The sequence below is a fragment of the Ictalurus furcatus genome, chromosome 15 (genome assembly GCF_023375685.1).
Source record: "Ictalurus furcatus strain D&B chromosome 15, Billie_1.0, whole genome shotgun sequence".
NCBI classification, from domain to species: domain Eukaryota; kingdom Metazoa; phylum Chordata; class Actinopteri; order Siluriformes; family Ictaluridae; genus Ictalurus; species Ictalurus furcatus.
In genome coordinates, this window is record NC_071269.1 from 7003192 (window position 1) to 7028329 (window position 25138).

Sequence of the window (25138 nt, forward strand, 5' to 3'; positions counted from 1 at the left end):
TCTGTGTTGTGATTGGCTTGGCACAGATCATATTGTGGTCATATGGTGTCTAGTTTAATATACAATATAACAGCCAGAGTACCAAATAATGGAAAGACCAGGATAAGAAGGGCTTATATTCGGGCCACTTTGATACATCTGACCAAAATTTGATTCAAAAGCAATGTACACTTTCCATTATTCATGTTAATATTAGTGCCAATATGCTTTTACTATAATCCACATTTTTAACTGCAGATACGTTTTCAGAGCAGAAAAAGGAGTTCTCTGGACTGATTCAGTTTCCAGAGGAGAGCTGAATAGTACGAAGCTCAGAGCATATATTTACCCATTTGGATGCAATCATGTAATAATCATAAACACGTAATGCCCTGGGCAGTGTACTCTGATCCAACAAGGTATCCTTTTTCTCCATCTGGATGGTTTCAGCTTCTGAGGCCGAAAAGGTCTTCGACCCACACTGGCCGCTTGTAGAGTGTGACAGTGGTTCAGGTTTTCTTGAAGCCTCTCCATTAGGAGTTGTTTGAAATAGATACTGTTTCAGAAATAAATCCACCTTGAGGACAAAAAAAAAGATCCCAACTGATCCATCCACATGGTGTTTTTCGCTTATTTCTAATCAGATTACGTCACATTTAGGAATCACTTTCAGCTAAGCGATTTACAATTGAGACCAAATCTAAAGAACAGGCTTTAGGGTCTTGCTCATGTTCCGAACAGCAGCTCATTTTGGGATTTGATCTAACGACGTTCTGGTCGCTAAACCTGAGCCTTTAAGAAAAAAATCCACTCCGAACAACTTGCATATTAATCTTCATTGTGACCTTCAACAGTGTTCCAGGATTTATTTTAGAATGGAAAAATACGTTGACTTGGCTTTAGCTTAATTCTTTCATCATGGTTTATTTTCATTTTGGTTGCCAGATTCCTGTTTTACCCACAGTGCCATTTGCATACCTGGTGATTAGTGGTGTCAATGGGATTCATCTCTACCTAAAGAGAGAGAGATGCAGCAGCACTTTAGTCCTTTAGTCTGTCCAGCTCTCTCATCTCCTGATCTGTACACTCTGCTCAAACAAATCAGCCTCCAAAGCTTCAGCTTTCATGCTAATACCAGCATCAACTCCATCTAGACTAGACGAGTCTCCGCCGTAACTCCGTCTCTGTACCTGCATTGCATTCTGGGACTTTGAGTCCAGCGTTTGCACCAAAGTCTCCACCGCTTCCTTTTTTTACACTGGATTTCTCATTAATATGACTTGCTGGAAAATGGCGAGTGAGAACAGACGTTTCGCTCTGCATTTTTTTTCCAAACTAACAGAAAAATGTGACTTTTTCCTCTTATTAAATTGCTATTATAACTGTAGCTAGCAATAATAGTTAGTGTTCCGCTGTGACATCAGCACGACACACAACCTCTCATAGGAATAATGAAAATACACCACCAACCAACAAATTAGCACCAGAATCACTCAGTATGTCACAAATATGTCAGTATAAATACTTTATACATTTGAATGCATTTAAATCTGATTTTTCATCGTGGAACCTAATGTTGTAATGTCATTACCAGGATGTACGAGTCTTTTTTTTTTGACGAATCTAACTCTGATATGCGTTTGTGTCTTCAGAGACGTGTGCTGTGAATAATGGAGGATGTGACAGCACGTGTCATGATGCTCTAACAGGGGTGCGCTGCAGCTGTCCGGTCGGATTCACTCTCCAGCCTGACCGCAAGACCTGCAAAGGTAATACGCAGACACACACACACATACACACACTCACGCACGCGACATGCTTGCATGTCGCTTTTAATCTGGTTTAAGAAGGAACGAAAGGAAACAAATCGTTTGCAGCCCTGGCAGAACAAGACAGGAGCTCCGCTTCATGTCTGAAGGAGAGAAAGGGACTTATTTTGTCCAGATGATGACAATCCCTTTTGGAGATGGATGCCTCGTTTAGAGAGATGATTCACTTTTAATCAGAGCCATCTTTGCGGATTCGAAGCCAATCAGAAGAGGCGGAAGATACATCGATCTTTTTCTTGCGAGAAGGCTTATTCCAGATGAACCACAAACTTTTAGGCGCCTGCTGGTATTAAAATGTCCGTCCTGTTCCGAATTGTTCCAGAACCTTGGCACTGGTGGTCATGTGGCGTATTCAAATAAAAGAATTCATACACTGTGTTGTTATTGTTTTTGTTTTTTTGTTTTTAAAGGCAAAATTGTGGGATTGGTATCCCAACATGACGTCGTGACCTTTTCGGATACATTGACTAAAACATTGCCATTCAAGTGATTAAAATTTGTGATCTCAGTGTTGCTAAGCAACTGGGAGACAAGAACACCAAAAGATTTGTTTCATTTGAATAGGAATTTAGTTCATTTAGCATATAGCCGTTTTATCTCCTATACAGATAATGTAAAGGCTTGGTGACAGTAGAAACAAGACTTCCACAAAGAAACTTCCAGAATATATGAACATTTTCCTTAGATATGTTGGTGATATACTAAGAAACAATTCCTTATGACTAGAATTACACTGTAATTACACTTGCACGTCACGTATTCCACCGTTTTGCGAAAGGTCAGTAGCGTCTCAACTCAAGAACATCTGCAGCTAACTACTGTATGCTGTTAAATCCGCTCTTACCTTCCCAACCCTTCTTTTTAACCAGTTTTTCAGTGTGTGAGAAGGATATACAAAATAAATAAGTCCCTTTCAAGTTTCACTGGAATATTAATATGCATCGCCATTTCTTTGTAGAAAATTTTTAACTTTTTTCCCTATTGTCCTATTTTATCCAATGTTCATGGATCTTTTCCATTCCAGATATCGACGAGTGCCGCATGAGTAATGGCAGCTGTGATCAGATTTGCCGGAACACAGTAGGAAGCTTTGAGTGTAGCTGCAGGAAGGGCTACAAGCTGCTCACCAATGAGAGGACCTGCCAAGGTAAGAATACGCTTTGCTATGGGATTCTGGTAGTTTTGCATGTAGTCCTCTCTGTATGTTTACATTCGCAAGCAACAAAGCAAGGTGACCATTCATTTTATATGTACGTGCACAATAAGGAGCTGCAATTTCAGTGACTTTTCTCAAAGGTATGAGCAGTAAGGTGGCAGATACAAAATGGTTGGCTTGGATGATACTTCGGACCAATCCTATGGCACGTAGGGTCCAAAGGTTCTTCATTTCCCCACTCCCAACTTTAGTTCCTATCCGGAATTACTGTGTGATGCTAAAAATGGACGAAAATCTTCTAATCATGCTTTCATTTTATCCTGTCAAGACCTCTCATTAAATGCATATAGCATTTATAGAAGCTTGGACGGAAGTAGCAGAGATTGTAGACAATGATGTAGATAATACATTTAGCTTGCTTTGCTAAACTGCCAACAAAGCTAGTAAGAAACCAAGCAAAGTCAAATATAAATTGAACAACTAATTTTCACACTGAGTATTGTGCTATTTAATTTGTCTTTAAATAGTTAGCTTTAGAAGATATATAGCTACTATAGTAGCAGTTGCTACACACCAACAAATGACAAACTACAAGCAACTAGTGTGAACGTAGGGTCTCCAATATTTCTGTCATCTTACTGAGTTATCGTCATTATTTGTTAAGCCTAGGTGTGGCTATACAAAGCATCTTGTGACCCAGTTCACCTCACACCTCAAAAAATTAAACCAGAGTTCATGGCGTAGTCAGCACACTCCATTCCTCCTACCATACATACATAATTGGGGTACTTCAGAATTCATTCCCTGGCTCGGTGCCATGAGAGTGATGGAATAGGAGAGCAGGAACTCGGCCACTGAGCAAACAGAGGATCACGCTGGGCCATGCTGAGCCTAGCTGAGCTGCAGGTGTTGGAAATTAGAGCAAGCAATCTTCTCCACCTCCCCCTGCACACACATCTGGAGGCCTCAGGAGAGCAAAAAGCAAATAGAAAGCCTTCATAGTGAGAAGAGCAAATGGAAATAAAAGGAGGAGCAAGAAGGAAGAGCAAAAGAGAAGAACAGAACAGAGGACATGTCTTGCCTTTCATTTTGTCCTTTTGTGTGGTCGTCAGTAAGCATATTGAGATAATCAAGAACTTTGGTATTCTCCAGCTCTGAGTTCCAAGCCGTGTTGTTTCTGTTTTCTTTCACCCTGTCTTTCATTCTTTCCTTTGTTGTTCGATTTCCTGATTTGCCTTACCTCGAATGCTACCCGTATATTGTGGCATGGATTTTGTTTTGGGTTTGATTCATTTTCAGACATCAGATTATGAGTTAGCGTGGTGTGTTAGAGTTGACGCCTTCCTACAGAGTGTAGCTCAGCTAAACCCAAGCTGCCAATCACACCAACCACAGTTCTTTAAAACCGAGCCATCTAACTACTGTGTGGAATATTCCTGTCAAACTATAGAGAAAAGTAGCCACAAACCCTTCCTGTTTTCCCTCCCTGTCTTCTTGTATATACTTTTGGACAGAATTTGGTGACATTGTGGAAGATTTAAAAGAATTAATTTCACCAGAAGTTGCAATCTCAGGTTGAATGCTGGCTTCCTTTATTTACAGTCATTTGTGACTATGCATTTATGATCTCCAGAAGTAGTGACTGCAAAACCCTGACATCCTTTTCCCCATATCAGACCTATCATTTAGATCCAGCATCTGTGCTCCACCCAGACTTTGCTCCATGACCTGTGGTTGTTTTCTTTCCCCACTCCCCACCAGGCCACTGGTGAGATTGTGGGAACATTGTCAGCATTTTAACCAAGCTGCTGAATATTACCTTATTACACTTATCTGAGACTGAGATTTTTCTTCAAATGGAACAGTATATGTAGGGTCTTTGGATTCATAATGGTTCTAGCTTTGTAAACACTTCTCTTTTTACATAGAACCTTTAAGCCATCCCAGAAAGCTATCTGTGAAAAATACGGGTACTAAACAGTACATTTCCTTGTCATTGGGTGGTACACTCAAGCATACACCTTTTGTACCTTTAATATGTGTCTTTCACCCAGAAAGATACATATTGGTGAAAGATGCATATTAAAGGTACAAAACTTAAGGATACCACCCCTTCAACAAGGAAAGGTACAGTTTAGTGCCTTTTTTGAGTGGGCTTTCAGAGAACCCTAAAAGAACCCTTTCTATGTCATGTCAAGGCCTTTATGAAAAGGATTTAAGTAGAACCTTTTTTGGGATGCTAAAACCATTATGCATGCAAAGAACCCTCCAGGAGCATACCTGATCCATTTTAAGATAAATATAATGATTAAGGGACGAACCCTTTACAGTGGTAGATGGCAGCCTTTTTCTATGATTGCTATGGCAAGCATCACCTAAGCAGGATGGTTAGGTGGCATGGCATGGCAGCATGTAAGTTTTTGGCAAGGGGTCTTAGGAGTGGAGGTGTGCAATGTTTGTATGCTGTTGTTATCATAGGGAAGCAGTAGGTGTGGGCTGTCAGGAGAAAACTCTTATCTTTATCCTGTTCGCCACACAATGCTTCTTAAGTGCACCCTAATGTGAGAGGTCAAACAAATCGCTTAGCTCAGTGCTTTTCATCTATACTGCTGCACTGTTGGTGAATTCCCTGCTCTCACACACTGGGATCAAGTCATCTGGCCCTGATTCTGTTAGGCCTATATTTGTATCAAGGGCCTTAACAAAAGCTCCCTGAAAGATTTGTACGTTTTCTTTTTGGGGAACCCATAAAACTACAGAAAGCTGATAAATGAAAGGAAAACCTGGTGGTTCTGCTGTGGGCAGGATTTATTTTGCTGGTTTGGGTCCACTGCTCTTGTCTCCTTGTAGGGAAACATCACTGCAAATTAATACAATGGTCTTCTGACTGGTCACCTTTATACAGTGATCAAGCAATTCTATACAGACAGTCACGGTCTCTTCCAGGACGACCCCTGTCCCCATCTACAAGGCACTACGCCTCACAAAATAGATTGTCAGAGCAATATCACCCTGCAGTTCTTGCTTGGTTTCCCACTGAAGCGAAGCAAGGTTGAGCCTGGCCAGTACCTGGATTGGAGATCTACTGGGGAAAACTAAGGTTGCTGCTGGAGGTGGTATTAGTGAGACCAGCAGGGGGCACTCACCCTGTGGTCTGTGTAGGGCCTAATGCCCCAGGATAATGACGGGGCTGCTTTTGGATAAGATGTTAAACCAAGGTCCTGACTCTCTGTGCTCACATATTGTAAAAGAGTAGGGTTATATCCTGGCAATATTCCACCATTGGCCCTTCTCTATCATGGCCCCCTAATTATCCCCATCTCTGAAACTAACTGACTAACTGCATAAAAATGTTGTAAATTGTGATCAATGATGCTTCAGCCTTCACGGTCAACAGATCTACCTAATTAACACTGTTCCAAAATCTCCCATAGGTGTTTGACAGTGCTTGCCACCACCTTCAAAACACCAACTGAGGGAATATGTTTTGGAAGAATGGTGCTCATCTCTTCCAGTACATTCACCGAGAATCAAGGCACAGTAAAGTTGATCTGGTGCCTTGTCCTGGCCTGACATGTTATGAAGACACTTTATGTTAGATTTGCTTTCATTTATTATTTGTTCCTTTCTAAAGGTTCCAATCAGAGGTCCTTTAGAAAGTTAGAACCATTTCCAGAACTGAAGTTCCACTGCAAGAATGGATGGCCACTGCTTTACTGATCAGGGTCTGTTGTTGTCAGAAATGACTAGTGGTTTTTGTTAGTAACCATGTCTAAAGGCTCAGATTATGCACAGAAAATGATCAATCTTAGCATAGATTTGGTTTGACCTGTGGGGGAAATTTATTAGAGAGGGTTCCAAGTACAACTCATTCAGGATACTAAGATCCATTGAGGAATTTTTTTTTGAGTGCATTCTATAAGCCCAATGTATCCTCATAATTAGCAACCAACTCATACAGTAAGAGTTTTGCTAATATGGCTAACTATCTTGCTTGAATTAACACTGCTATAAACCAAGATTTATATCGGAGGAAGAGGAGAAAGGTATTCCAGTCAAGTACTTGTAGAAAGGTGGTTCTTTCCTTTAGAAGAGCTACCTGAACTCTGTGTCACACACTTGACCTTTTGCTAATCCTCTGAGAGCAAGGTGAATGCCTCGGCCTAAACAGAGATGGCTTTTGTGCTCTGAATGCTCTCTAAATGCTCCGGGTAGAACGTGTAAACAGAATTTTTGCTTTATCTGGTGTTGCCCATCCCACAGGTTTCCTGGCCATCATCAACCCTCAGCTTCAATCAATCAGGATGGGGCTTGTCCTTCACCACCTTACTGAGGATCTGGACACATTCCTTAGTCATTGCTAAACCTCCCCCACACTGTCCTTAGCAGGCCATTCAGACTCTTGCCCCTTATCTAATCGTGTTCTCGTATCCTTTAAGAGAGGCTGATAGAGCCCATATCTCTGCTCTGTAAACAGACTAGTTGTTAGCATTTTTCTCACATGGCGACTGTTTCAAATTGGCAGTGGCAAAGATGAACAGCTAACAGAGTTAGCATCATGGGTGCTAAAATTCTTTCTCTTTGGAATCTTTCTTCCTTCACCTTGGTTCTCTTACCCTTGTTGATGATAGATTCCTTGGACCCACTCAGTTTGGTGCCAAATCTCGTATCTATCTTCACAAACGTCCCTGTGCTAGCTAGCACGTACACAGGCCTACTGCCGCCTACCATGCATACACCCACATTTTTCCACTCTGCTTTTTCCAAAACAAGACACTCTTCATAACGATGCAAGATCTATGCAAAAAAAAATCTTTTTTACCTTTTCTGGGTTATGGAGATTGCTGTGCTGCATAGACACGACCCACACAATTAACAACATCACTGGAAAGGAATGGAAAGTGGTTTGGAAGCATATCTCAATCAAGTGAACATTTGGCCTGCTGGGTTACAGGATTTAAGAGGAGTATTTGAGGATGATTGATGTATCTTGACGATCAGAAAGCAAGCAGCTGGGTGCACTGGGTGTGGAAACCTGTCAGTGGTACCCTGCTGTCCTTCTGAACCCGTGCCGGTCTCTGTGAGGGGAAACAAAGACCAGGCTCACTTAATGAATCTGCCAACAGCTCGTAAAACATTTCTGATGAAGCTTGAGAGATCTGGACTGGGAAAAATGAAGAAAGGGTGTTATATATCACAGGCGGTTTGGTCTAGACGGCACAACGCTGAATATGAGTAAGAATGAACTGTATAATGTTGTATAATTGTCCAAAATCAACTCAACTTTTTAAGCACCAATACCTGTGGTATTGGTTGTCTTAAGCTAACCGCTTGCTAATGTTACAGGTCTGGTTTGTTGTGTTACGCTACCCTGTAGTATGCATATTTGAGCTTTAAATAAATCAGAAACCATTTGTAAAATGTATTTTATACATATTTGTAAAATTCTGCAAGGGCCAGACCTTTTTTAGAGATGCTTGTATACACAAAATGTTTGAGGGCAATATATTTTCTTTCCCAAATTCTGATGGCCCGTGGCTTGTATAACCAAGTCCATCTTCAAGTATTGTTTAATTGGCCTGCCCCAAGCCACTGCCCCAGAGTACAATGTTTTTACCTGGGTCTTCCAAATGATATTTCAATCTACAATCAGCTTCATCCAATCAACATCATGTCTAGCATGATGAGAACACAACTAGACAAATAGGGTTATCTATTGTATTAGAGAATACCAATTCTGCCGATAAATGCTGTCTATCTAAGCGAGATCCTCCCAAATATGGTGATGGTAACAATAATGCCCACGAGGGTTAAGAGCTGTTCTTGCCCAGTGGCCCAGACTGCTCCCTGGAAGTCCAATCTTCTAGTCAGTGGGGCTAAATCTTAGCCTCTAAATTACCATTGTTTATTAAAATTGGCTTTGCTTTAAGAAAACAGATGGGTGGATTTCTTACTATATAAAGACACGTGAAGAGAACATAGTCTGGGACACTGATCGACTTACTGACGTCTAGACAGTTTTACTGCACGTTCATTTTCCAAGAAGGTAAATCTTTTCCATATGTCCTGAGGAAAAAAACAAGATGTCACTTATTTGGCTTAGCTGAGTAAGTGCCTGTAGTGTAACGACACACTGAGATGTTTTATTAAAAATTATTATATGGTAATTAGCATAAAATTAGCATAATGAATGGTGTGGCAAAAAAAATGAGCAGTCAGGGTGGTGAATTATTGTAGATGATGAATTATTTATTTAATTATTATTTGAATGAGAAATTATTTACTGATGATTTGAAGATGACACCAATTTTCAAAATCTATCTCTCTCTCAACAGACATAGATGAATGCTCATTTGACCGCGCATGTGACCACACCTGTGTGAACTCTCCAGGCAGTTTCGAGTGTCAGTGTCACAAAGGCTATGTCCTGTATGGAGTCGCTCACTGTGGAGGTAACTCATTACATTACATTATTTTCATAAGGCTGTTATATCAATCCAATTCCATCCCACCCAATTATATCCTATCTCATCTTGCCCCACCCCATCCCACGCCATCCCATCCCACCCAGTCTTATCCTGTCCTATCATATTATGTGGGAAGTGGTAGCTCAGTGGTGAAGGTGTTGGACTTCTTATCAGAAGGTCATGAGTTCAAATCCCAGCACCCCAAGGTGCCACTACTGGGCCCTTGAGCAAGGCACTTAACCATCAGTTGTATAAATTAGATAAATGTAAGTCCCTCTGGATAAGGCCGTCTAGCAAATGCCCTAAAATGTAAAGAACTGTTTTTTCTTCTCTAAGACATGTGACCCAACAGTCCTTAAATTAGAGTAGTGTAGATATGGCTTGAGATTTGGTCTTGCTATGATGATGACTTGATTTGAACCTTTAGGGTTAGTCTGAATCTGATCTGAGTATGGAAAAGGAAATACATGCCTAGTAGCAGTATTAATATATTGCCGCATTAAAGAGCTGTTCACGTCAGAGTTTTGCCATTTCAACAGAAAGACGTGTTGCAGAGTGTGACTCCTTCAGGGCAGAGATACATTCCTGCAATGCAAAATGTGCTGATCTGAAACCTAGGATGTGATATCAGGGAAAGTGTTTCAGGGCGATCCAAATAAATTCACCTCTTCGGGAGGTGAGATGCTGCTCGATTGGATTAAGGTCTGGGTATTGACTTGGCCAGTTTAAAATCGTCCACTTTTTCCTCTGATGAAGTCCTTTGTTGTGTTGGCAGTGTTGTTGGCAACTGCATGATGTTCCTCCCAATTAGACTGCATACATGTGTCTGTAAACTGACAGACAGAGTGTTTCTGTAGACTTCTGAATTCATTCTGCTGCTACCATCATGAGTTACATCATCAATAAAGATTATCGAGCCTGTTCCAGAAACCCAAGCCATGACGCTGATTCGAACATGAGCAGATCCTTTGTTTCTCCACACTTTGGCCATCACTTTGGTAGAAGGTGGAACATTTTTGTCTCATCTATGTATTTCTTTTGAATTCTAATCTGGCCTTGCCAATCCAATATTTTCAGACTGGACTGTATGTATATTAACATAGAAATTCTGAAATCACCCTGTTCGTGCCATTCAGAAGTAACCACCTAACCACAGTCTTACTGGGTAATGTAACTCTGGAGAAGAGGAATGCATTCCTGCGGTTCAGAGGAAGGGAGGTGAGGTGCTGATGGAGGCGTCACGATAGAAACACGTGTTTATGGGTGGATTAAGAGTATTTCGAATGGTGACGGTCTCTGATCGCATGTGAATCAGTTACAGAGCGGGTACAGGAAGGCAGGGAGGTGGCCTGGCATGGAGACAGGGCTGCCCAGGCATTGTTAAGATGTTAAGAGACCCTGACGTGATGAATGAGGCTTTCTGCTTTTCTGTCCACACTCGACAAGCCTTTAGATAAGAGGCAGCATTATGGAACGCTAGAGGAATGGGTTCTGCTTTCCTATAGGAATCTGTTCAGTTGAGAAATGGATGCAGATGTAGCAGATATCTGGCATGCAGAATTCACATTTCAGGCTTTTGCAGGTTTGCACCAACTGACCAGAAGCAAGTTCTGGATGCTTGTAGAAAGAACAGAGAGAGCTGCAACTTACCACAATGGTTGAAGTAAGTGCTAGTGCTCAGGAGTTTGCAGCTGATCAGCTGATTGTGTTCTGCTGTCAAAGAAGGTCTGAAAGCCTCATCTACATGGAGTTGTTAAGGTTCTGTACTAGTGACAACATTTATTGTCACATACAGTACAGTATAGTCTGGGTTTTTAAAATTTATTTATTTATTTTTTGCATTGCTTGGTAGTAAGCTGGGCTCAGGGTGCAGGGTCTGCCGTGAAATGGAGGACCTGGAGCAGAGAGTATTGTTCAAGGGCCAAAGAGTGGCAGCTTGGCAGTGCTGGGGTTTGAGATCATAACCTTATGATCAGTAGCCCAAAATGTAACCACTGATTCAATATTGCACAAACCACTGAGCCACCACTGCCCCACTGCGATAATTACCAACTTCTGAGACCGTCAAAAAGCCAAGCCGTTAACCCACAACAGCTCAGCTCTTAGATTGGGTTGGAATTGGACGGATTTAAGGGATTAGGATTGGATTAGTTTGGAATGTGTGGGATGTATGGGATGGTATAGAATAAGATAGGAAATGTAGATTAGGATAGGATTGGAATAGATTGAAAAATCACAGCAAGTAACACAGCAGTCAAAAATGAGTGAGTTTCATTTAGATAACCTAAATGTAACATTGCAATACACTGTCACGATATTATTTCACTTAGCCACTCAATCTTTGTCTGGCTCAGTGTCTCTGCAAGGTAATTAATGTTAACTAAGTAAAGGAAAAGAATAAACGATCCCCACAAACACCCTGTTCCCTGTCTGCATGAATCAGTTCAGCCTAAGAGGCATGTTCTGGGGGTCTCAGGAGCACGAACAATTGTTGACACAAAAGGTCAATGAAGGTGTCAATCAAACAAGCGTTTTTTTTCTTCCTCTCCTTCTTCCCTCCTTTCTGGTCCTCTGTTCTCTGAGATTAATGAGCGCCTTTAATGCAGAAGGCCAAAAGAGGAAATGCAAAGTCAAAGGTTCTAGTCTGGAGACGGCTCGAATCTGGGGTGAGAGAGCGAGGAGGGGAAAATGGCCCAAAGAAAAGGGAAACCAGACCAGCCTAGCAAAGGAGAGCTTTATTCATTAACGAAATTCAGATTCATTGCTATTCTGTTCCTCTCTGGCTTTAACTAAGAGCAAAGCCTTTGATATGCCTAAAGACTCTTTATGTCTTCTTCTCGGTCTGCCTCTACTTCAAAACCACTTAGTCAAACTCAGCACTCTCTGTCTCTTTCGCTCTTTGTTTTTTATTCAGCTCCCATCTGGTTTGCTGTGTTTTAGAGAGTGATTGTGGTTTTACTTTTTCCCTTTTTGGGGGAAAAAAACGTGCTTAGAGGCACAGATGAGCAAATGGAAGCCAGTGAAAGCACACAAACCTTTGGCCTGGGTTCTGCGAAAGTCCAATCAAGTCAAGGTGGAAAAACAATTACTGACACTGTCAGATTATGCTGGAGAAGATGCTGCCAACCCCCACACCGTATCTTTTTCTCAGATGTTTGTTTGATTAATTTACCTGAAACTGCCTACACTCTTAGAAATCTGAAGGGTTCTTCAGTTGCTGAAATTGTCCTTATCAGAAAGTGGTCCACGTAGAACCCTTTTAGGAGAGAACCCTTAAGTATCCAATGAACTCTTAAGGAACCCTCAAAGAAGCCTTTTCTTTGAGTTTGATTTAAAGCTTAGCTTAAACATTCCTTTTCTCATGACACATATAAGACCTGTGATTGTACTACAGGCTGACAAAGAGGTCCATGAACAGCAGAGATGCCCATGGACAGCAAAGGGGCACTGGACAGAGTTGTCCATGAATGACGTAGATGTCTAAGGATCTCCGTAATTGTGCCAGCATGACCTGACTGAAATTGGCCCACAAGATGATGTTCTTATTGGTCCATTTAAAGTCAGTCCTGGTCTGTCATGATCTGGAATTTTGTGGTCCTCATTAGATTTGTACATCTTATTTATGTTCTGAGAAGATCCAGTAAGTGTTCCATTAATGCTTGGCAAACACATCTTTCGCATATCTTTTTAAATCTCCTATTGCTCATATACCATCTCTTATTCTCTGTAATAAAATGTGAATTTGGACTTTGAAATTATGATTAATGTTGAATCAAAGTTCAGAGCTGGATTTAGAAACGGAGGATTTGGAAAACAGCTTCAGTGTAGAAGCTCAGAACTTGTCTTAGACTGTTAAGAGCAAAAATAGACAATAGTTTTTGCCTCCTGACAGTTGTGGACTTCCACAAGTTTGGTCTGGTTGATGCTACATGGTTTAGCATTGTTCCTGCTCTAAAATGTGTTTCAGATCAAACTCATGTTTACAAGGAGCGTGAGTCCTGATGGGGAAATGTTGAAGTGTTCGCTTACATGCTGTGTGTGTTTAGGAAAACTCAGAAATATATTTGCCATTTTATTGGTCAGAGTTTTTGTTTTGTTGTTTTTTTGCATGCAATTACTGCCCTTCTCACATATGAAAGTAAGCAGGGGTCAGCCTGTTCGACACCACTGGAACTTTAACCCCTGCAACTCACAACCTTCTGTTTGAGGGCACAAATCCAAGCACAAAAGGAACAGTTCAGCCAAAAAAAAAGTTCTTTTTTTCTGATGAGCTTTTCTGATTTGCTAGCTCCAAAGAACTTTCATTTATTGCCCTTTTTCTCTCCTCTTTTTGAGAATGTTGCAGAGCTCCACAGCTTTACATAAAGGAACTTCCCAAATTATTGGCAACAATGTGAAGAGCATGAATAGACATTCACTATATCAGAGTGTCGTGAAGTGTGCTTTGTTTTGATTTTCAGACATCGATGAGTGCAGTATAAACCGTGGTGGCTGTAAGTATTACTGTCTGAACACGCTGGGAAGCTACGAGTGTACGTGCCCACCTGGATACAAACTGCACTGGAACAAGAAGGACTGCATTGGTACGTGTACAACAACACTCACACCTACTGGCCAATACACACATTACACCAAATACACAGTGTAGATTTCCACGTTTTGATGGTTACTGTTGTGTAATTAATAATTTGGGGGTTGGGGGGCAGAGAATGTAATTAAATAAAATAGATTTTATATATATATATATATATATATATATATATATATATATATATATATATATATATATATATGTGTGTGTGTGTGTGTGTGTGTGTGTGTGTGTGTGCGTGTGTGTGTAGAGGTTACATTGTGTTGTTTTGTTTTTTTAAACTTCAAAAAAATTGACAAAACATGTAACTACCAGCTGGCAACATTATTTATTTCAAAAGCACCAATTTGACATGTTTGAATTCTAGTTAAAAGTGAAACGTTGGGTTTTAACTCCGTATATGTGCGTCTCCATAGAAACAACTCTGGTTTGAGTAGATGAACGGCTCTGTAGAATCTCCTAGTCATCACTAGAAATGGCCCTTATTTCTACATTATATGAATACATTGTTTAATCAGTTTTAAAGATTGAAGGAAAAACATTTAGAATAATTATCTAACGGTCACTCTTAGGTAAATGCCTTTCAACTTTACTAAATCACCCTAGCCTAATTGGATGCTTATAAAATGGTTTCTTGTTCGTTGATGGACTTAAGTGAAGTATTTGTTGTCGCAGAGGTGGTGAAGTGTCCGTCCAACCTGGTGGCGCCAAAAGCAACGCTCTCTTGCAGCAAGACAGGCAAAAAGGAGAGTTGTTCACTGACCTGTGCGTCCAAAGCACACTATCTGGCAGGTATATACTGCAAGAACACGTTTACAAGTCTGGTTTTGTGTGTGTGTGTGTGTGTGTGTACATGGAATGAGGCTAGATTGTGCTGACAAATAAGGCAAGCACTTACCTTACATTCTGATGTGCTTGTGTTATCCTGTGGACAACTATGGATGACATTTCTTACCTGATAATACACAAACATTTCAAAGAAGATCACCTCAACAAGGTTAGAACCAAAGGTACAGACTGGCATAGTCAACAGCAGTGTAAACAAACAGCAGCTAACATGTTTATATTTGGGAATGCCTGGTACGTGTGTAAAAATAACATATTACTACAGTTTTGGAGTCACTTTTTTTACAGTGCATTTAGGTTTAACAGGGCATGGTATAACTACATCTGACTTGTCTGATCTGTAGAGTCTGACAACAGTTACACAGTCAGCTGTGGCGTCCGAGGAAAAAGCCAAAGCAGACTGAACTCCAGCAACAGCCAGAGCTGCATAGGTAAGCGCAATGTAGCAGTACAGCACAACATGTGAGGATGGCTGGATGGAGGGATCGACTGGATGCATGGATTGATGGAGCATGATTGGAGTCTGATTGGATGAATAGCAGGATGGAAGAATGGATAGTGGACAGATGGATAGATGGACGGAACTTGGCTGGATAGATGGATAGGTGAAGGAATAGATGGATAGAGGGTGAGTGGAAAGACGAATGGCTGATTAAGAGATGGATGGATGAAACCTGACTAAATGGACAGATGGATAGATGGATGGATTAATGAATGACTACGTGCGTGAGAAGAATCATCAAAATGATTGGATGTTTGGTAGTGATGAACGTGATTGGATGTTTTGGTAGTGATGAACGTGATTGGATGTTTGGTAGTGATGAACGTGATTGGATGTTTGTTAGTGATGAATGTGATTGGATGTTTGGTAGTGATGAACGTGATTGGATGTTTTGGTAGTGATGAATGTGATTGGATGTTTGGTAGTGATGAACGTGATTGGATGTTTGGTAGTGATGAACGTGATTGGATGTTTGGTAGTGATGAACGTGATTGGATGTTTTGGTAGTGATGAATGTGATTGGATGTTTGGTAGTGATGAACGTGATTGGATGTTTGGTAGTGATGAACGTGATTGGATGTTTGGTAGTGATGAATGTGATTACTTGTGCCAATGCTGCTCTGGTTTGTCTGTAGAGACTTTGGCTTCTCCAGTGAAGCAGATGGCCTCGTTCCGAATCAAGAACGCCAAATGCCACCTGCACCCCAAACTCAGGGGACGAGCAGAAGACGGAGGCAAGCAGATTGGGCCAGGTGAAAAGGCATAGGTCATAAACTGGGACATTCACAATCACAATATGTATAACATAATAGCAACATGTTGAGTTGTCCATTTTGTGCAGTCCTAGAGTTACATAGACAATGGCTTATTAACTGTTGCTCAGTTTGTTGCCTTTGTAGTGTGTAACATGAGTGTGTGGACTTCAGGTGGTCAGCTCTGCAACAACTGCCAAGTCACCTTCGTCAATCTGAAGTGTGAGTCCTCCAAGAAGACCAAAATTCGCCACACACGTAACCCGTCTAATAAAGAGGTCACACGCATCACGCTGGAACTGGAGGCAGAGATAAAACCTGGAGACACTACCGGTAAATGTGTACAATTAATAGGAAGTAGAATAAAAGGAAAATAATCAGCAACAGGGTGATGTGATGTGGCTTGACACGAAGCAGAGTTACTGTTACCACCCCTAATTGAATATTTACCTACAGCAGTACGTCCCAAAGTGTTTTATTTGTTTATACTCACATTTAATGTTGTGAAACGGTCATTCCCTCACCGACCTCCAAACCCTCTGTCATGACAGACTTCTCTGTGTCAGAAAACAAACTTACAACCTCACCCCTTACTCTTACAAAGCACTCCATCTATATAAGTTAAATAAAAGAGTCCTTACAGCAAACTTCACCATATCCATAATTACAAGTTTTTTTTACTCCATGTATTTGTAACGTCCACTATGAAAGATTTTCTATGGAAACCATAACGTATTATGTTATAGTGGATTAAGAAGAACCTGTGATTTACTTTACAGCAGCACTACTGCCACTCAGAAATAAGAATTCAGGAGTACTGTGTTATAAACTGTTTATCATGCCCATTCATTACAGCAACTGGTTTCGGGAAAAGTAAACAGACGCACTGTCCTCTGAAAAGGTTCATTACACAGTATGTCTGAACTTGCTCTCTATTTTTTTATCCTTTGCTGCCATAGTGTCTACACAAACACTTGGTAGCGTTAATGTACACCTTTTAGCTTTCTGAATAGGAGACAGAAAAGGCAGTCAACTATGTAGTAGCGACATCTACTGTTCAAGATAGGAATTTATATATATTTTTTAAATACTTTTTTGAAAGCAGGCCAGCTATATGAATATTTTTTATAAATGTCTCATGTTCCAGTTCAGAATTTCTCTTTGCCGGGTTGTGCTCGTGTAGGGAGCTGTGATCTGAGCTGTGTGAGGAAACAAATGGAGCAGAAGATGAAGTCTTCCATCAAGGCACTGAAAAAGTCCATCAACCAAGAGAGGTTCCTGATACGTGTGGCCGGTCTCGAGTATGAGGTTGCTCAGAAGGTCACACAGTCTGCTGACAGACAGGAACACTGTGGCCCCGGGAAAGAGCGGGACAGCGGCCGCTGTGGTAAGAGCATCAACATGAAACTGGATTATGAATAACTTTTCGCTGGTGGAAAATAATACACAGAGGACAAAGGGGCAAAAAATATGTGCACAAGGTAGGTGTATAATAAACTGCCAACTCAGTGTGTGTGTGTGTGTGTGTGTGTGTGTGTGTATATATATATATATATATATATATATATATATATATATATATATATATATACACAGCTTTCAAGGAAACAGGATGCATTGGAAAAAAAGTCACTTTGCATGTGTATATCAGCAAAGCTGTCTGAGTTGAAATATATATACACGCACACACTGAGCAGTCAAAACGGGGAGACAGTGAAACTGTATGGAATCCATTTCAGAAGCTTTACATTAAAAACAGAAGAAAAACAAAGGCTTTCACATAATAATGAGTGATGTAATTGATGATGTCGAAGTCTCACTGTCTCCCCCTCCTGACTGCTCTCTCAGTCAGATGTTTGCCCGGTTCTTATTATCACGGCGAGATGGAGCGCTGTGTGCAGTGTCCTCCCGGAACCTTCCAGGAGCGAGAGGGTCAACTGGCCTGTGACCTTTGCCCTGGAGGAGATCGCCATGGCTCGCCGGGTGCCCGTAACATCACTTCCTGCTCAGGTAAGCATGGTCGACCAGTCAGCAGTCAGGAGGAGTCCGTTAAGGTGTGTTACATTTTTTTTCAGTGATTTTTCCATAAAGAGACATCGATCATATCCTTTAGTGTGCTTAAATAAGTGTTAATGAGTGTACATTTTGCGGGCCAAATAGGAAACCCGTGAAGGCTCTCTGTTGCCTCTGAGCCCAAATAAATTATCAGCGTTAGGCCTACAATACAGCATAAGACTTGACCTAAAGCTTAACAAGCAATGGGTCATGGTAAAATTGCTAAAACTCAGGCTTAACCTTGTGCTGTTGTGATTTAAGGTCAGTGTGCACCAGGATATAACTCCAGCGATGGCTTCAAACCGTGTCAGCCATGCCCTCGAGGCACATACCAGCCTGACCATGGAAGAACACTCTGCTTCCCTTGTGGCGGTGGCCTCGACACAAAGAGAGAGGGATCCAGCTCCTTCCATGACTGTGAGGTCAAAGGTCAGCCTTGACTTGGTTATTTGGTTATTTTAAAGATGCACCTATGAAAATGGCAAAAAAGAGTCCAAAGTTTGTATTTTTGTGTATTTGAGTTGCTCTCGCTTCCAGTATGTGTACTGACAGTGCAGTAATGTGTCCAGTCAAAAAGTGCAGTTTAAGCACTGCAACAATTTCTGATTATATACATGCCTGTAATAGTGTCAATATCTACACTTACCATTTAACCACAGTCTAAGTACATGTAAGATCTGCACTTATCACGTACCACGTAACAACATTTATACTTACCATGTACTTACCGCTCGTCCGTCGAGAGCCTGCTGACATACTGTATCACGGTGTGGTATGGTAGCTGCACCGCAGCAGACAGGGAGAGGCTTCAGAGAGTGGTAAGAGCAGCACAGAAGATCATTGGCTGCCCTCTCCCCTCCCTGATGGATATTTACACCTCCCGTTGCCTCAGCAGAGGAAAAACCATCATTAAGGACAGCTCTCACCCTGGCTTTGATCTGTTCAATCTGTTGCCCTCAGGGAGACGTTACAGGTGCATCAAAACAAGGACTAATAGATTTAAGAATAGTTTTTTCCCAAAAGCTATTACCATTCTAAACACATACATGTACTGAGTTCACAGCATATGTATATAGTGTCTCAAAACTGTGCATTTCATAGTACCTCCCCCTTCCGCCCCAGTATCTTGTTTATTTATCTTGTTTATTTATCTTATTTATCTGTTTATTCTTCTTGTTTATTCTATGTACATGTTGGCACGGAACAAAAAAGGAGTGGCTCTTAATTTCATTGTACATGTGTATAGTAACATTTATACTTACCATGTAAATCACGTACCACATAACAACATTTATACTTCGCATGTAAATCACGTACCATGTAACAACATTTATACTTACCATGTAAATCACATACCATGTAACAACATTTATACTTACTATGTAAATTACGTACCACGTAACATTTATACTTACCATGTAAATCACGTACCACATAACAACATTTATACTTCGCATGTAAATCACGTACCATGTAACAACATTTATACTTACCATGTAAATCACATACCACGTAACAACATTTACACTTATCATGTAAATTACGTACTACATAACAACATTTACACTTACCATGTAAATCGCGTATAATGTAACAACATTTATTCTTACCATGTAAATCACGTACCATGTAACATTTATACTTACCATGTAAATCACGTACCACGTAACAACATTTATACTTACCATGTAAATCACGTACCACGTAACATTTATACTTACCATGTAAATCACGTACCACGTAACAACATTTATACTTACCATGTAAATCACGTACCACGTAACATTTATACTTACCATGTAAATCACGTACCACGTAACATGTATACTTACCATGTAAATCACGTACCATGTAAGATTTATACTTACCATGTAAATCACGTACCACGTAACAACATGTATACTTACCATGTAAATCACGTACCATGTATCATTTATACTTACCATGTAAATCACGTACCACGTAGCATTTATACTTAACATGTAAATCACATACCACGTAACAACATTTATACTTACCATGTAAATCACGTACCACGTAACATTTATACTTACCATGTAACAATATCCAACAATATCTACATCTACACTTGCCACATAATAAGCTGCAACAATATATAACTATCACTACACTTAACACATAACAGTACAACTTATAAAAAATGTAGATATTTAAGAATAACTATACATACAGTGCAACACTATAACAATGTAGATTTGTAATAATAACTACATTTACCATGTAAGATTAAAAAAGCTCATTACAATGTAGACGTGTAACAATAACTACACTTATGTTTACAATATGTAACATCTCTACACTTACCATGTAACAGTATGTAGCAATGCCATTTCTACAATGTAACAATGAATTCATATGAATTCATAAGGGTGCTAATAATTGTTGCACACCTATATTTAACAAAGATATTATTATTTTTGGATAAACCTGTGTTGTGTTTGCAATCGTTTGATATCCATGAGAGCAGAGTATTTTTGTGAATATTTTTGAATAAAAGATCAAAAGGTTAAACAATAAAGACAAACTTTCACAGCCTTCTTTGCTCATATTTACCAAGGGTGCCAATATTAGTGGACGGCACCGTATCTACACTTACCGTGTAGGTAACATGTAACAATGTAGATACTGTTACAACACTGATTTGCAGCATGATGTCTGTCTTTAACTTTGTGTAACAGTGTGTAACGTCTACACTGTAACAATATCTATATAAGAATGTAAAATCTATATTTTACATGCACCCTGTTACTCAATAAGCTCAGGTCTTATTGTGGCTGTGGAGCTTTTTTCAAGAATCTAATTTCGCTGTTATCTTTCTTACAATGAGACGTGTGTCTGTTTTCTGCAGTGTCCTGTCCTCCGGGACATTACTACAACACCTCCGTGCATCGGTGTATCCGCTGTCCTGTGGGAACATATCAAACGGACTTCAAACAGAATTACTGCATGTCCTGCCCCGGAAACACCACCACAGACTTTGATGGTGCAACCAGTGTGTCTCAGTGCAAGAGTAAGCAGATCCTGTCTGAGTTTAGTTCCAACCCTTACCTGAGCTCTTAAACTGTTCAAAGTAATAAGGCTCTTGCAGATAGCTACCAAGCTATCGGCTTGGTAAGCCCCTGAACTGCATCTTTTGCATGTGTGTTTGTACAGACAGGGAATGCGGAGGTGAAATCGGAGAATATATCGGCTACATCGAGTCTCCAAACTACCCAGGAGATTATCCTGCTAACGTGGACTGCATCTGGACCATCAACCCCCCCAGCAAGCGCAAAATACTTATCGTCGTGCCAGAGATCTTCCTCCCTTCTGAGGATGACTGTGGAGATGTGCTGGTGATGAGGAAGAACTGTAAGTGGCAAAGAATGGATTAAAAAAAAAAGAGAGAGAAACTGAATCAACATCAACAATAACAGAGATAACTCAGGAGATAAATACAACAACGTCCGGGAAATATTTTATCCCACTTGTACAACAGCAATGATACGACGATGACTTTAAAGAGTGACTCGTCATTATTTTGATCCGTTTATACTCTGTGCATATTTTATCGTGGAATGTCTGTGAAACACGTTAGTAGTACTATTAGTGCAAATAGGGTGTATAAGACAGTATACAGTACTGTATGTAATTATTAAGTATATGATTTTTGTTACACTCTCCCCCAACACAGGGTCAGTGACCTCCATAACCACGTATGAGACGTGTCAGACGTACGAGAGGCCCATTGCGTTCACGGCTCGTTCACGGCGCCTCTGGATCAATTTCAAATCCAACGACGTGAACAGTGCACGTGGCTTCCACATCCCTTATGTCACATACGACGGTACGCAATCTGATGCGTTCACTCTCAATCATGATCCTGCAGTTTAATAATACACACGTCATCCAAAGCATATGTGTTTATTACTAACTAATAATGTTCTGCTTTAGCTTTTGGGGCCTTATTGTATCCTGTTCCTTATTATTTAATTATTATTTAATTATTATTTAATTACGATTTTCTTGCAGAATTTTGTACAAAGTAAAAAATAAATTAATAAATTTCCTAGGGTTTGTTGCCTGGAGTAACTATTTTGGATGTTGTGATTTTGTTATTATAATTACTTATTAAACTTGTTTAATAACTTGTTTACATTACTTTGAGAAGAACTTGGGGTTTTTTTGTGTTAACTAAAATTTTGTGTTCAGATTGTATAATTATATATAAGAATATATGATATAATATTGCTTAGGGCTCTAAGAAATAATATGTTCAAAATAATATGTGTTACTCATTACATTTTGACTTGAATATTGATATTTGACCAAAACTCATTTGAAATTTCCCATTTTCTATCTGGAGATATAACTCGAGGTATTTCTTTGTGTTTTTCAGAGGACTATGAGCAGCTGGTGGAAGACATTGTGAGAGACGGAAGACTTTACGCCTCGGAAAACCATCAAGAAATCCTAAAGGTTAGAGAAACGTAAATGAAAACGGATAAAGATAAGGTTCAATAACTTTAAGGAACACTATATGCAGATTCCATTGCACGTGGTTTGAATAGATCATGAGGTCATTGTGCATTTGCAGACAAAATAGTGACAGGAGGATTATCGGTGAATAAAATTATTCTTGTCCTTATGGATCTCCACACTGTGGCAGTGGTGGCTCGGGGGTTAAAGGCTCTGGGTTACTGATCAGAAGGTCAGGAGTTCAAGCCTCAGCACTGCCAAGCTGCCACTCTTGGGCCCTTGAGCAAGGCTCTTAACCCTCAGCTGCTCAGTTCTATAAATGAGATAAATGTAAGTCGTAAATGTAAATGTAATGTGTCTCTCATCAGGACAAAAAATTAATCAAGACGCTCTTTGACGTCCTGGCGCACCCGAATAACTACTACAAGTACACGGCTCGGGATTCCAACGAGATGCTGCCACGCTCCTTCATCCGGCTCATCAGCAGCAAAGTCTCGGCCTTCCTCCGACCGTACAAGTAGCCGCTGACGCTCCAAGGCTTTACACACTCCGGCCGACTCTGACAGCAGGCTTCAGTCTAAAGGATTCAGCACACGCTTTGTTTAAAAATCCAACCAAGGCTTTTGACTTTTACTCGCTTCACTATGCACATTTGGTTTTTAATTTCTGTGCTGTTTATTTTTATCATTCCTTTCCGATAAGAAAAGGGCGATTAGGTGAATAATTGCATCATACGAATAATTGCAGCATATGAGGGTTTGTTTTTGGTTTTTTTGCGTTTTTAGGTCCTGTCTTCGTTACCACTCCGTGTTGTGTTGATGTTTGTCCGGAATATATCAGAGTACACAATGTAGAAGGTGTAATATTCCCATGAGCACCGTAATTATTGGGACTGTTTGTCCTGTGGGTTGATTTTAAAGTGTCATGCCTTGATCTGGGCCCTAAATATGGCCTTTTGTTGGTCCACGTGAAGTTTGCCATCTTGTATATGACCAGAACAAGCCGTAAAAGACATACCGGATATCTGTCTCATGCATTTTACAGATCTTTGTGCTCATTGGGATATCGCACGGGATTGGGTTTAGGGATTGCGACGTTGACAGAACGTGTGCCGTTTTGTCGATAAGCAAGACGTGACGTGTGTGTCCGATTCACGTAGTGGTTTTCTGAAGCGCGTCACTATAGCGTTTGTATATCCATTGTATTTCCGTCTTTTCCACACTCGCAATCCAACTTTACTTAATATCGTTCGTTCCGTGTCGTCATAGTTCGGCTCTTAGAGCGTCTGTAGTCTTCCTGCCACGCTGTTAAAACAGTACATTCCAGTCTGTCTATTACTAGTTTTCGGTTTCGTATCCGTTGACGACCATATATCAGAGTTAATTTAACAAGGCGTAGAACACGTAGTGCATCGTCGCGAGACTGAAATGGAAGAGTTGTGGTGAGAAACAGTGTTTAGTGAGCGGTTCTGCAGAGAATGAGGCTGAGGTGCGTGTTTTTATTTTGTTTTGGATTGTTTTTTTGTTTTGTTTTTTTTGCAGGACGTGCGATTGCTGCTTCTTCGATTAAAAAAAAAAAGTCACTTTAAACCTGCTACGCTAAATTCAAGCCTTTTGACCTTTCCTCCCCGAAGGCACTCAAAGGGAAATTCCACCTGAAAAAAAAGTTAGTTTTTTTCTTTCTCGCAGACCTGTATATAATTTAGCTAACGTTAGGCTACAAATGATTGGAAGTGCATTCTCGCTGGATGTTACTTTCGACCCCTTAAGAGTTCTCACTGGAGGGTGTGGCCTTCACAGGGAGTAGGGCATAGTCGCGCTCTTTGACTTCCGAAACAGATCGTATATGCTGTCTGAAAATCTCCACTGTGAAGAAGATGTAGCGTACGCTACTTTATTATTTTTTTCTTTTCTTTTTTTTTTCAGATCACAGAAATGTGTACAATAACAACACAAAGCTTATGTGTCAAATGCTCAATATTCACAGTGTGGGTATGACACATCACATACACACCATAATAATGTATGATGCAGTTTTGTTTGTGGAGTGCACACATCATACACAAACTCCAAACACATTATGTGTGCCTTACGAATGTGTTTAACGTTCCCGTCGGTTAAATGGAGAGAGGAGGGGAGGGGAGGAGGGGAAGGGGGAGTGGGAGGGGGGAAGGGGGAGTGGGGTGGGGGTTGGGGAGTCAAACATACTCGTTAACACCGGGTGATGTCTCTCCATGGTAGGATTTCTGTTTTGTTTTTTGTTTGTTTTATTGTATATTGTAAATATTAATGAACGTAGACTAATGTCAAGTCTAAGAGCTAAAGCCGATCCCAAATAACAGTCTCGTATTAATAACAGCCCTTAAATAAGAAAAGTGTCAAGCAAAGGAATTCATCTTTAATTTCTCCCTCCTGAACAGAAACTCGATTCAGTCGTTAAAAACGTCCAAAAGGGTTCATCTTTTAGTTTGAACTGGTATGTA

At 40.4% G+C, this 25138-nt stretch overlaps 1 protein-coding gene across 2 annotated transcripts in view; it reads left to right on the forward strand.

Moving 5' to 3' along the window:
- scube3 (signal peptide, CUB domain, EGF-like 3) overlaps positions 1-24783 on the forward strand; it is a 93424-nt gene extending 68641 nt beyond the window's left edge. For both annotated transcript variants that reach the window (XM_053643016.1, XM_053643017.1), the window contains 16 exons: positions 1632-1748; positions 2833-2955; positions 9300-9416; positions 13892-14014; positions 14698-14814; positions 15213-15299; positions 16006-16122; positions 16297-16455; positions 17306-17509; positions 17971-18132; positions 18439-18606; positions 21047-21208; positions 21352-21549; positions 21872-22024; positions 22577-22656; positions 23025-24783. In XM_053643016.1, the coding sequence (XP_053498991.1) occupies positions 1632-1748; positions 2833-2955; positions 9300-9416; positions 13892-14014; positions 14698-14814; positions 15213-15299; positions 16006-16122; positions 16297-16455; positions 17306-17509; positions 17971-18132; positions 18439-18606; positions 21047-21208; positions 21352-21549; positions 21872-22024; positions 22577-22656; positions 23025-23177 (2240 nt within the window). In that variant the 3' untranslated portion in view covers positions 23178-24783. The remainder of the gene's footprint in view (positions 1-1631; positions 1749-2832; positions 2956-9299; positions 9417-13891; positions 14015-14697; positions 14815-15212; positions 15300-16005; positions 16123-16296; positions 16456-17305; positions 17510-17970; positions 18133-18438; positions 18607-21046; positions 21209-21351; positions 21550-21871; positions 22025-22576; positions 22657-23024) is intronic.
- The last annotated feature ends 355 nt before the right edge of the window (positions 24784-25138 follow it).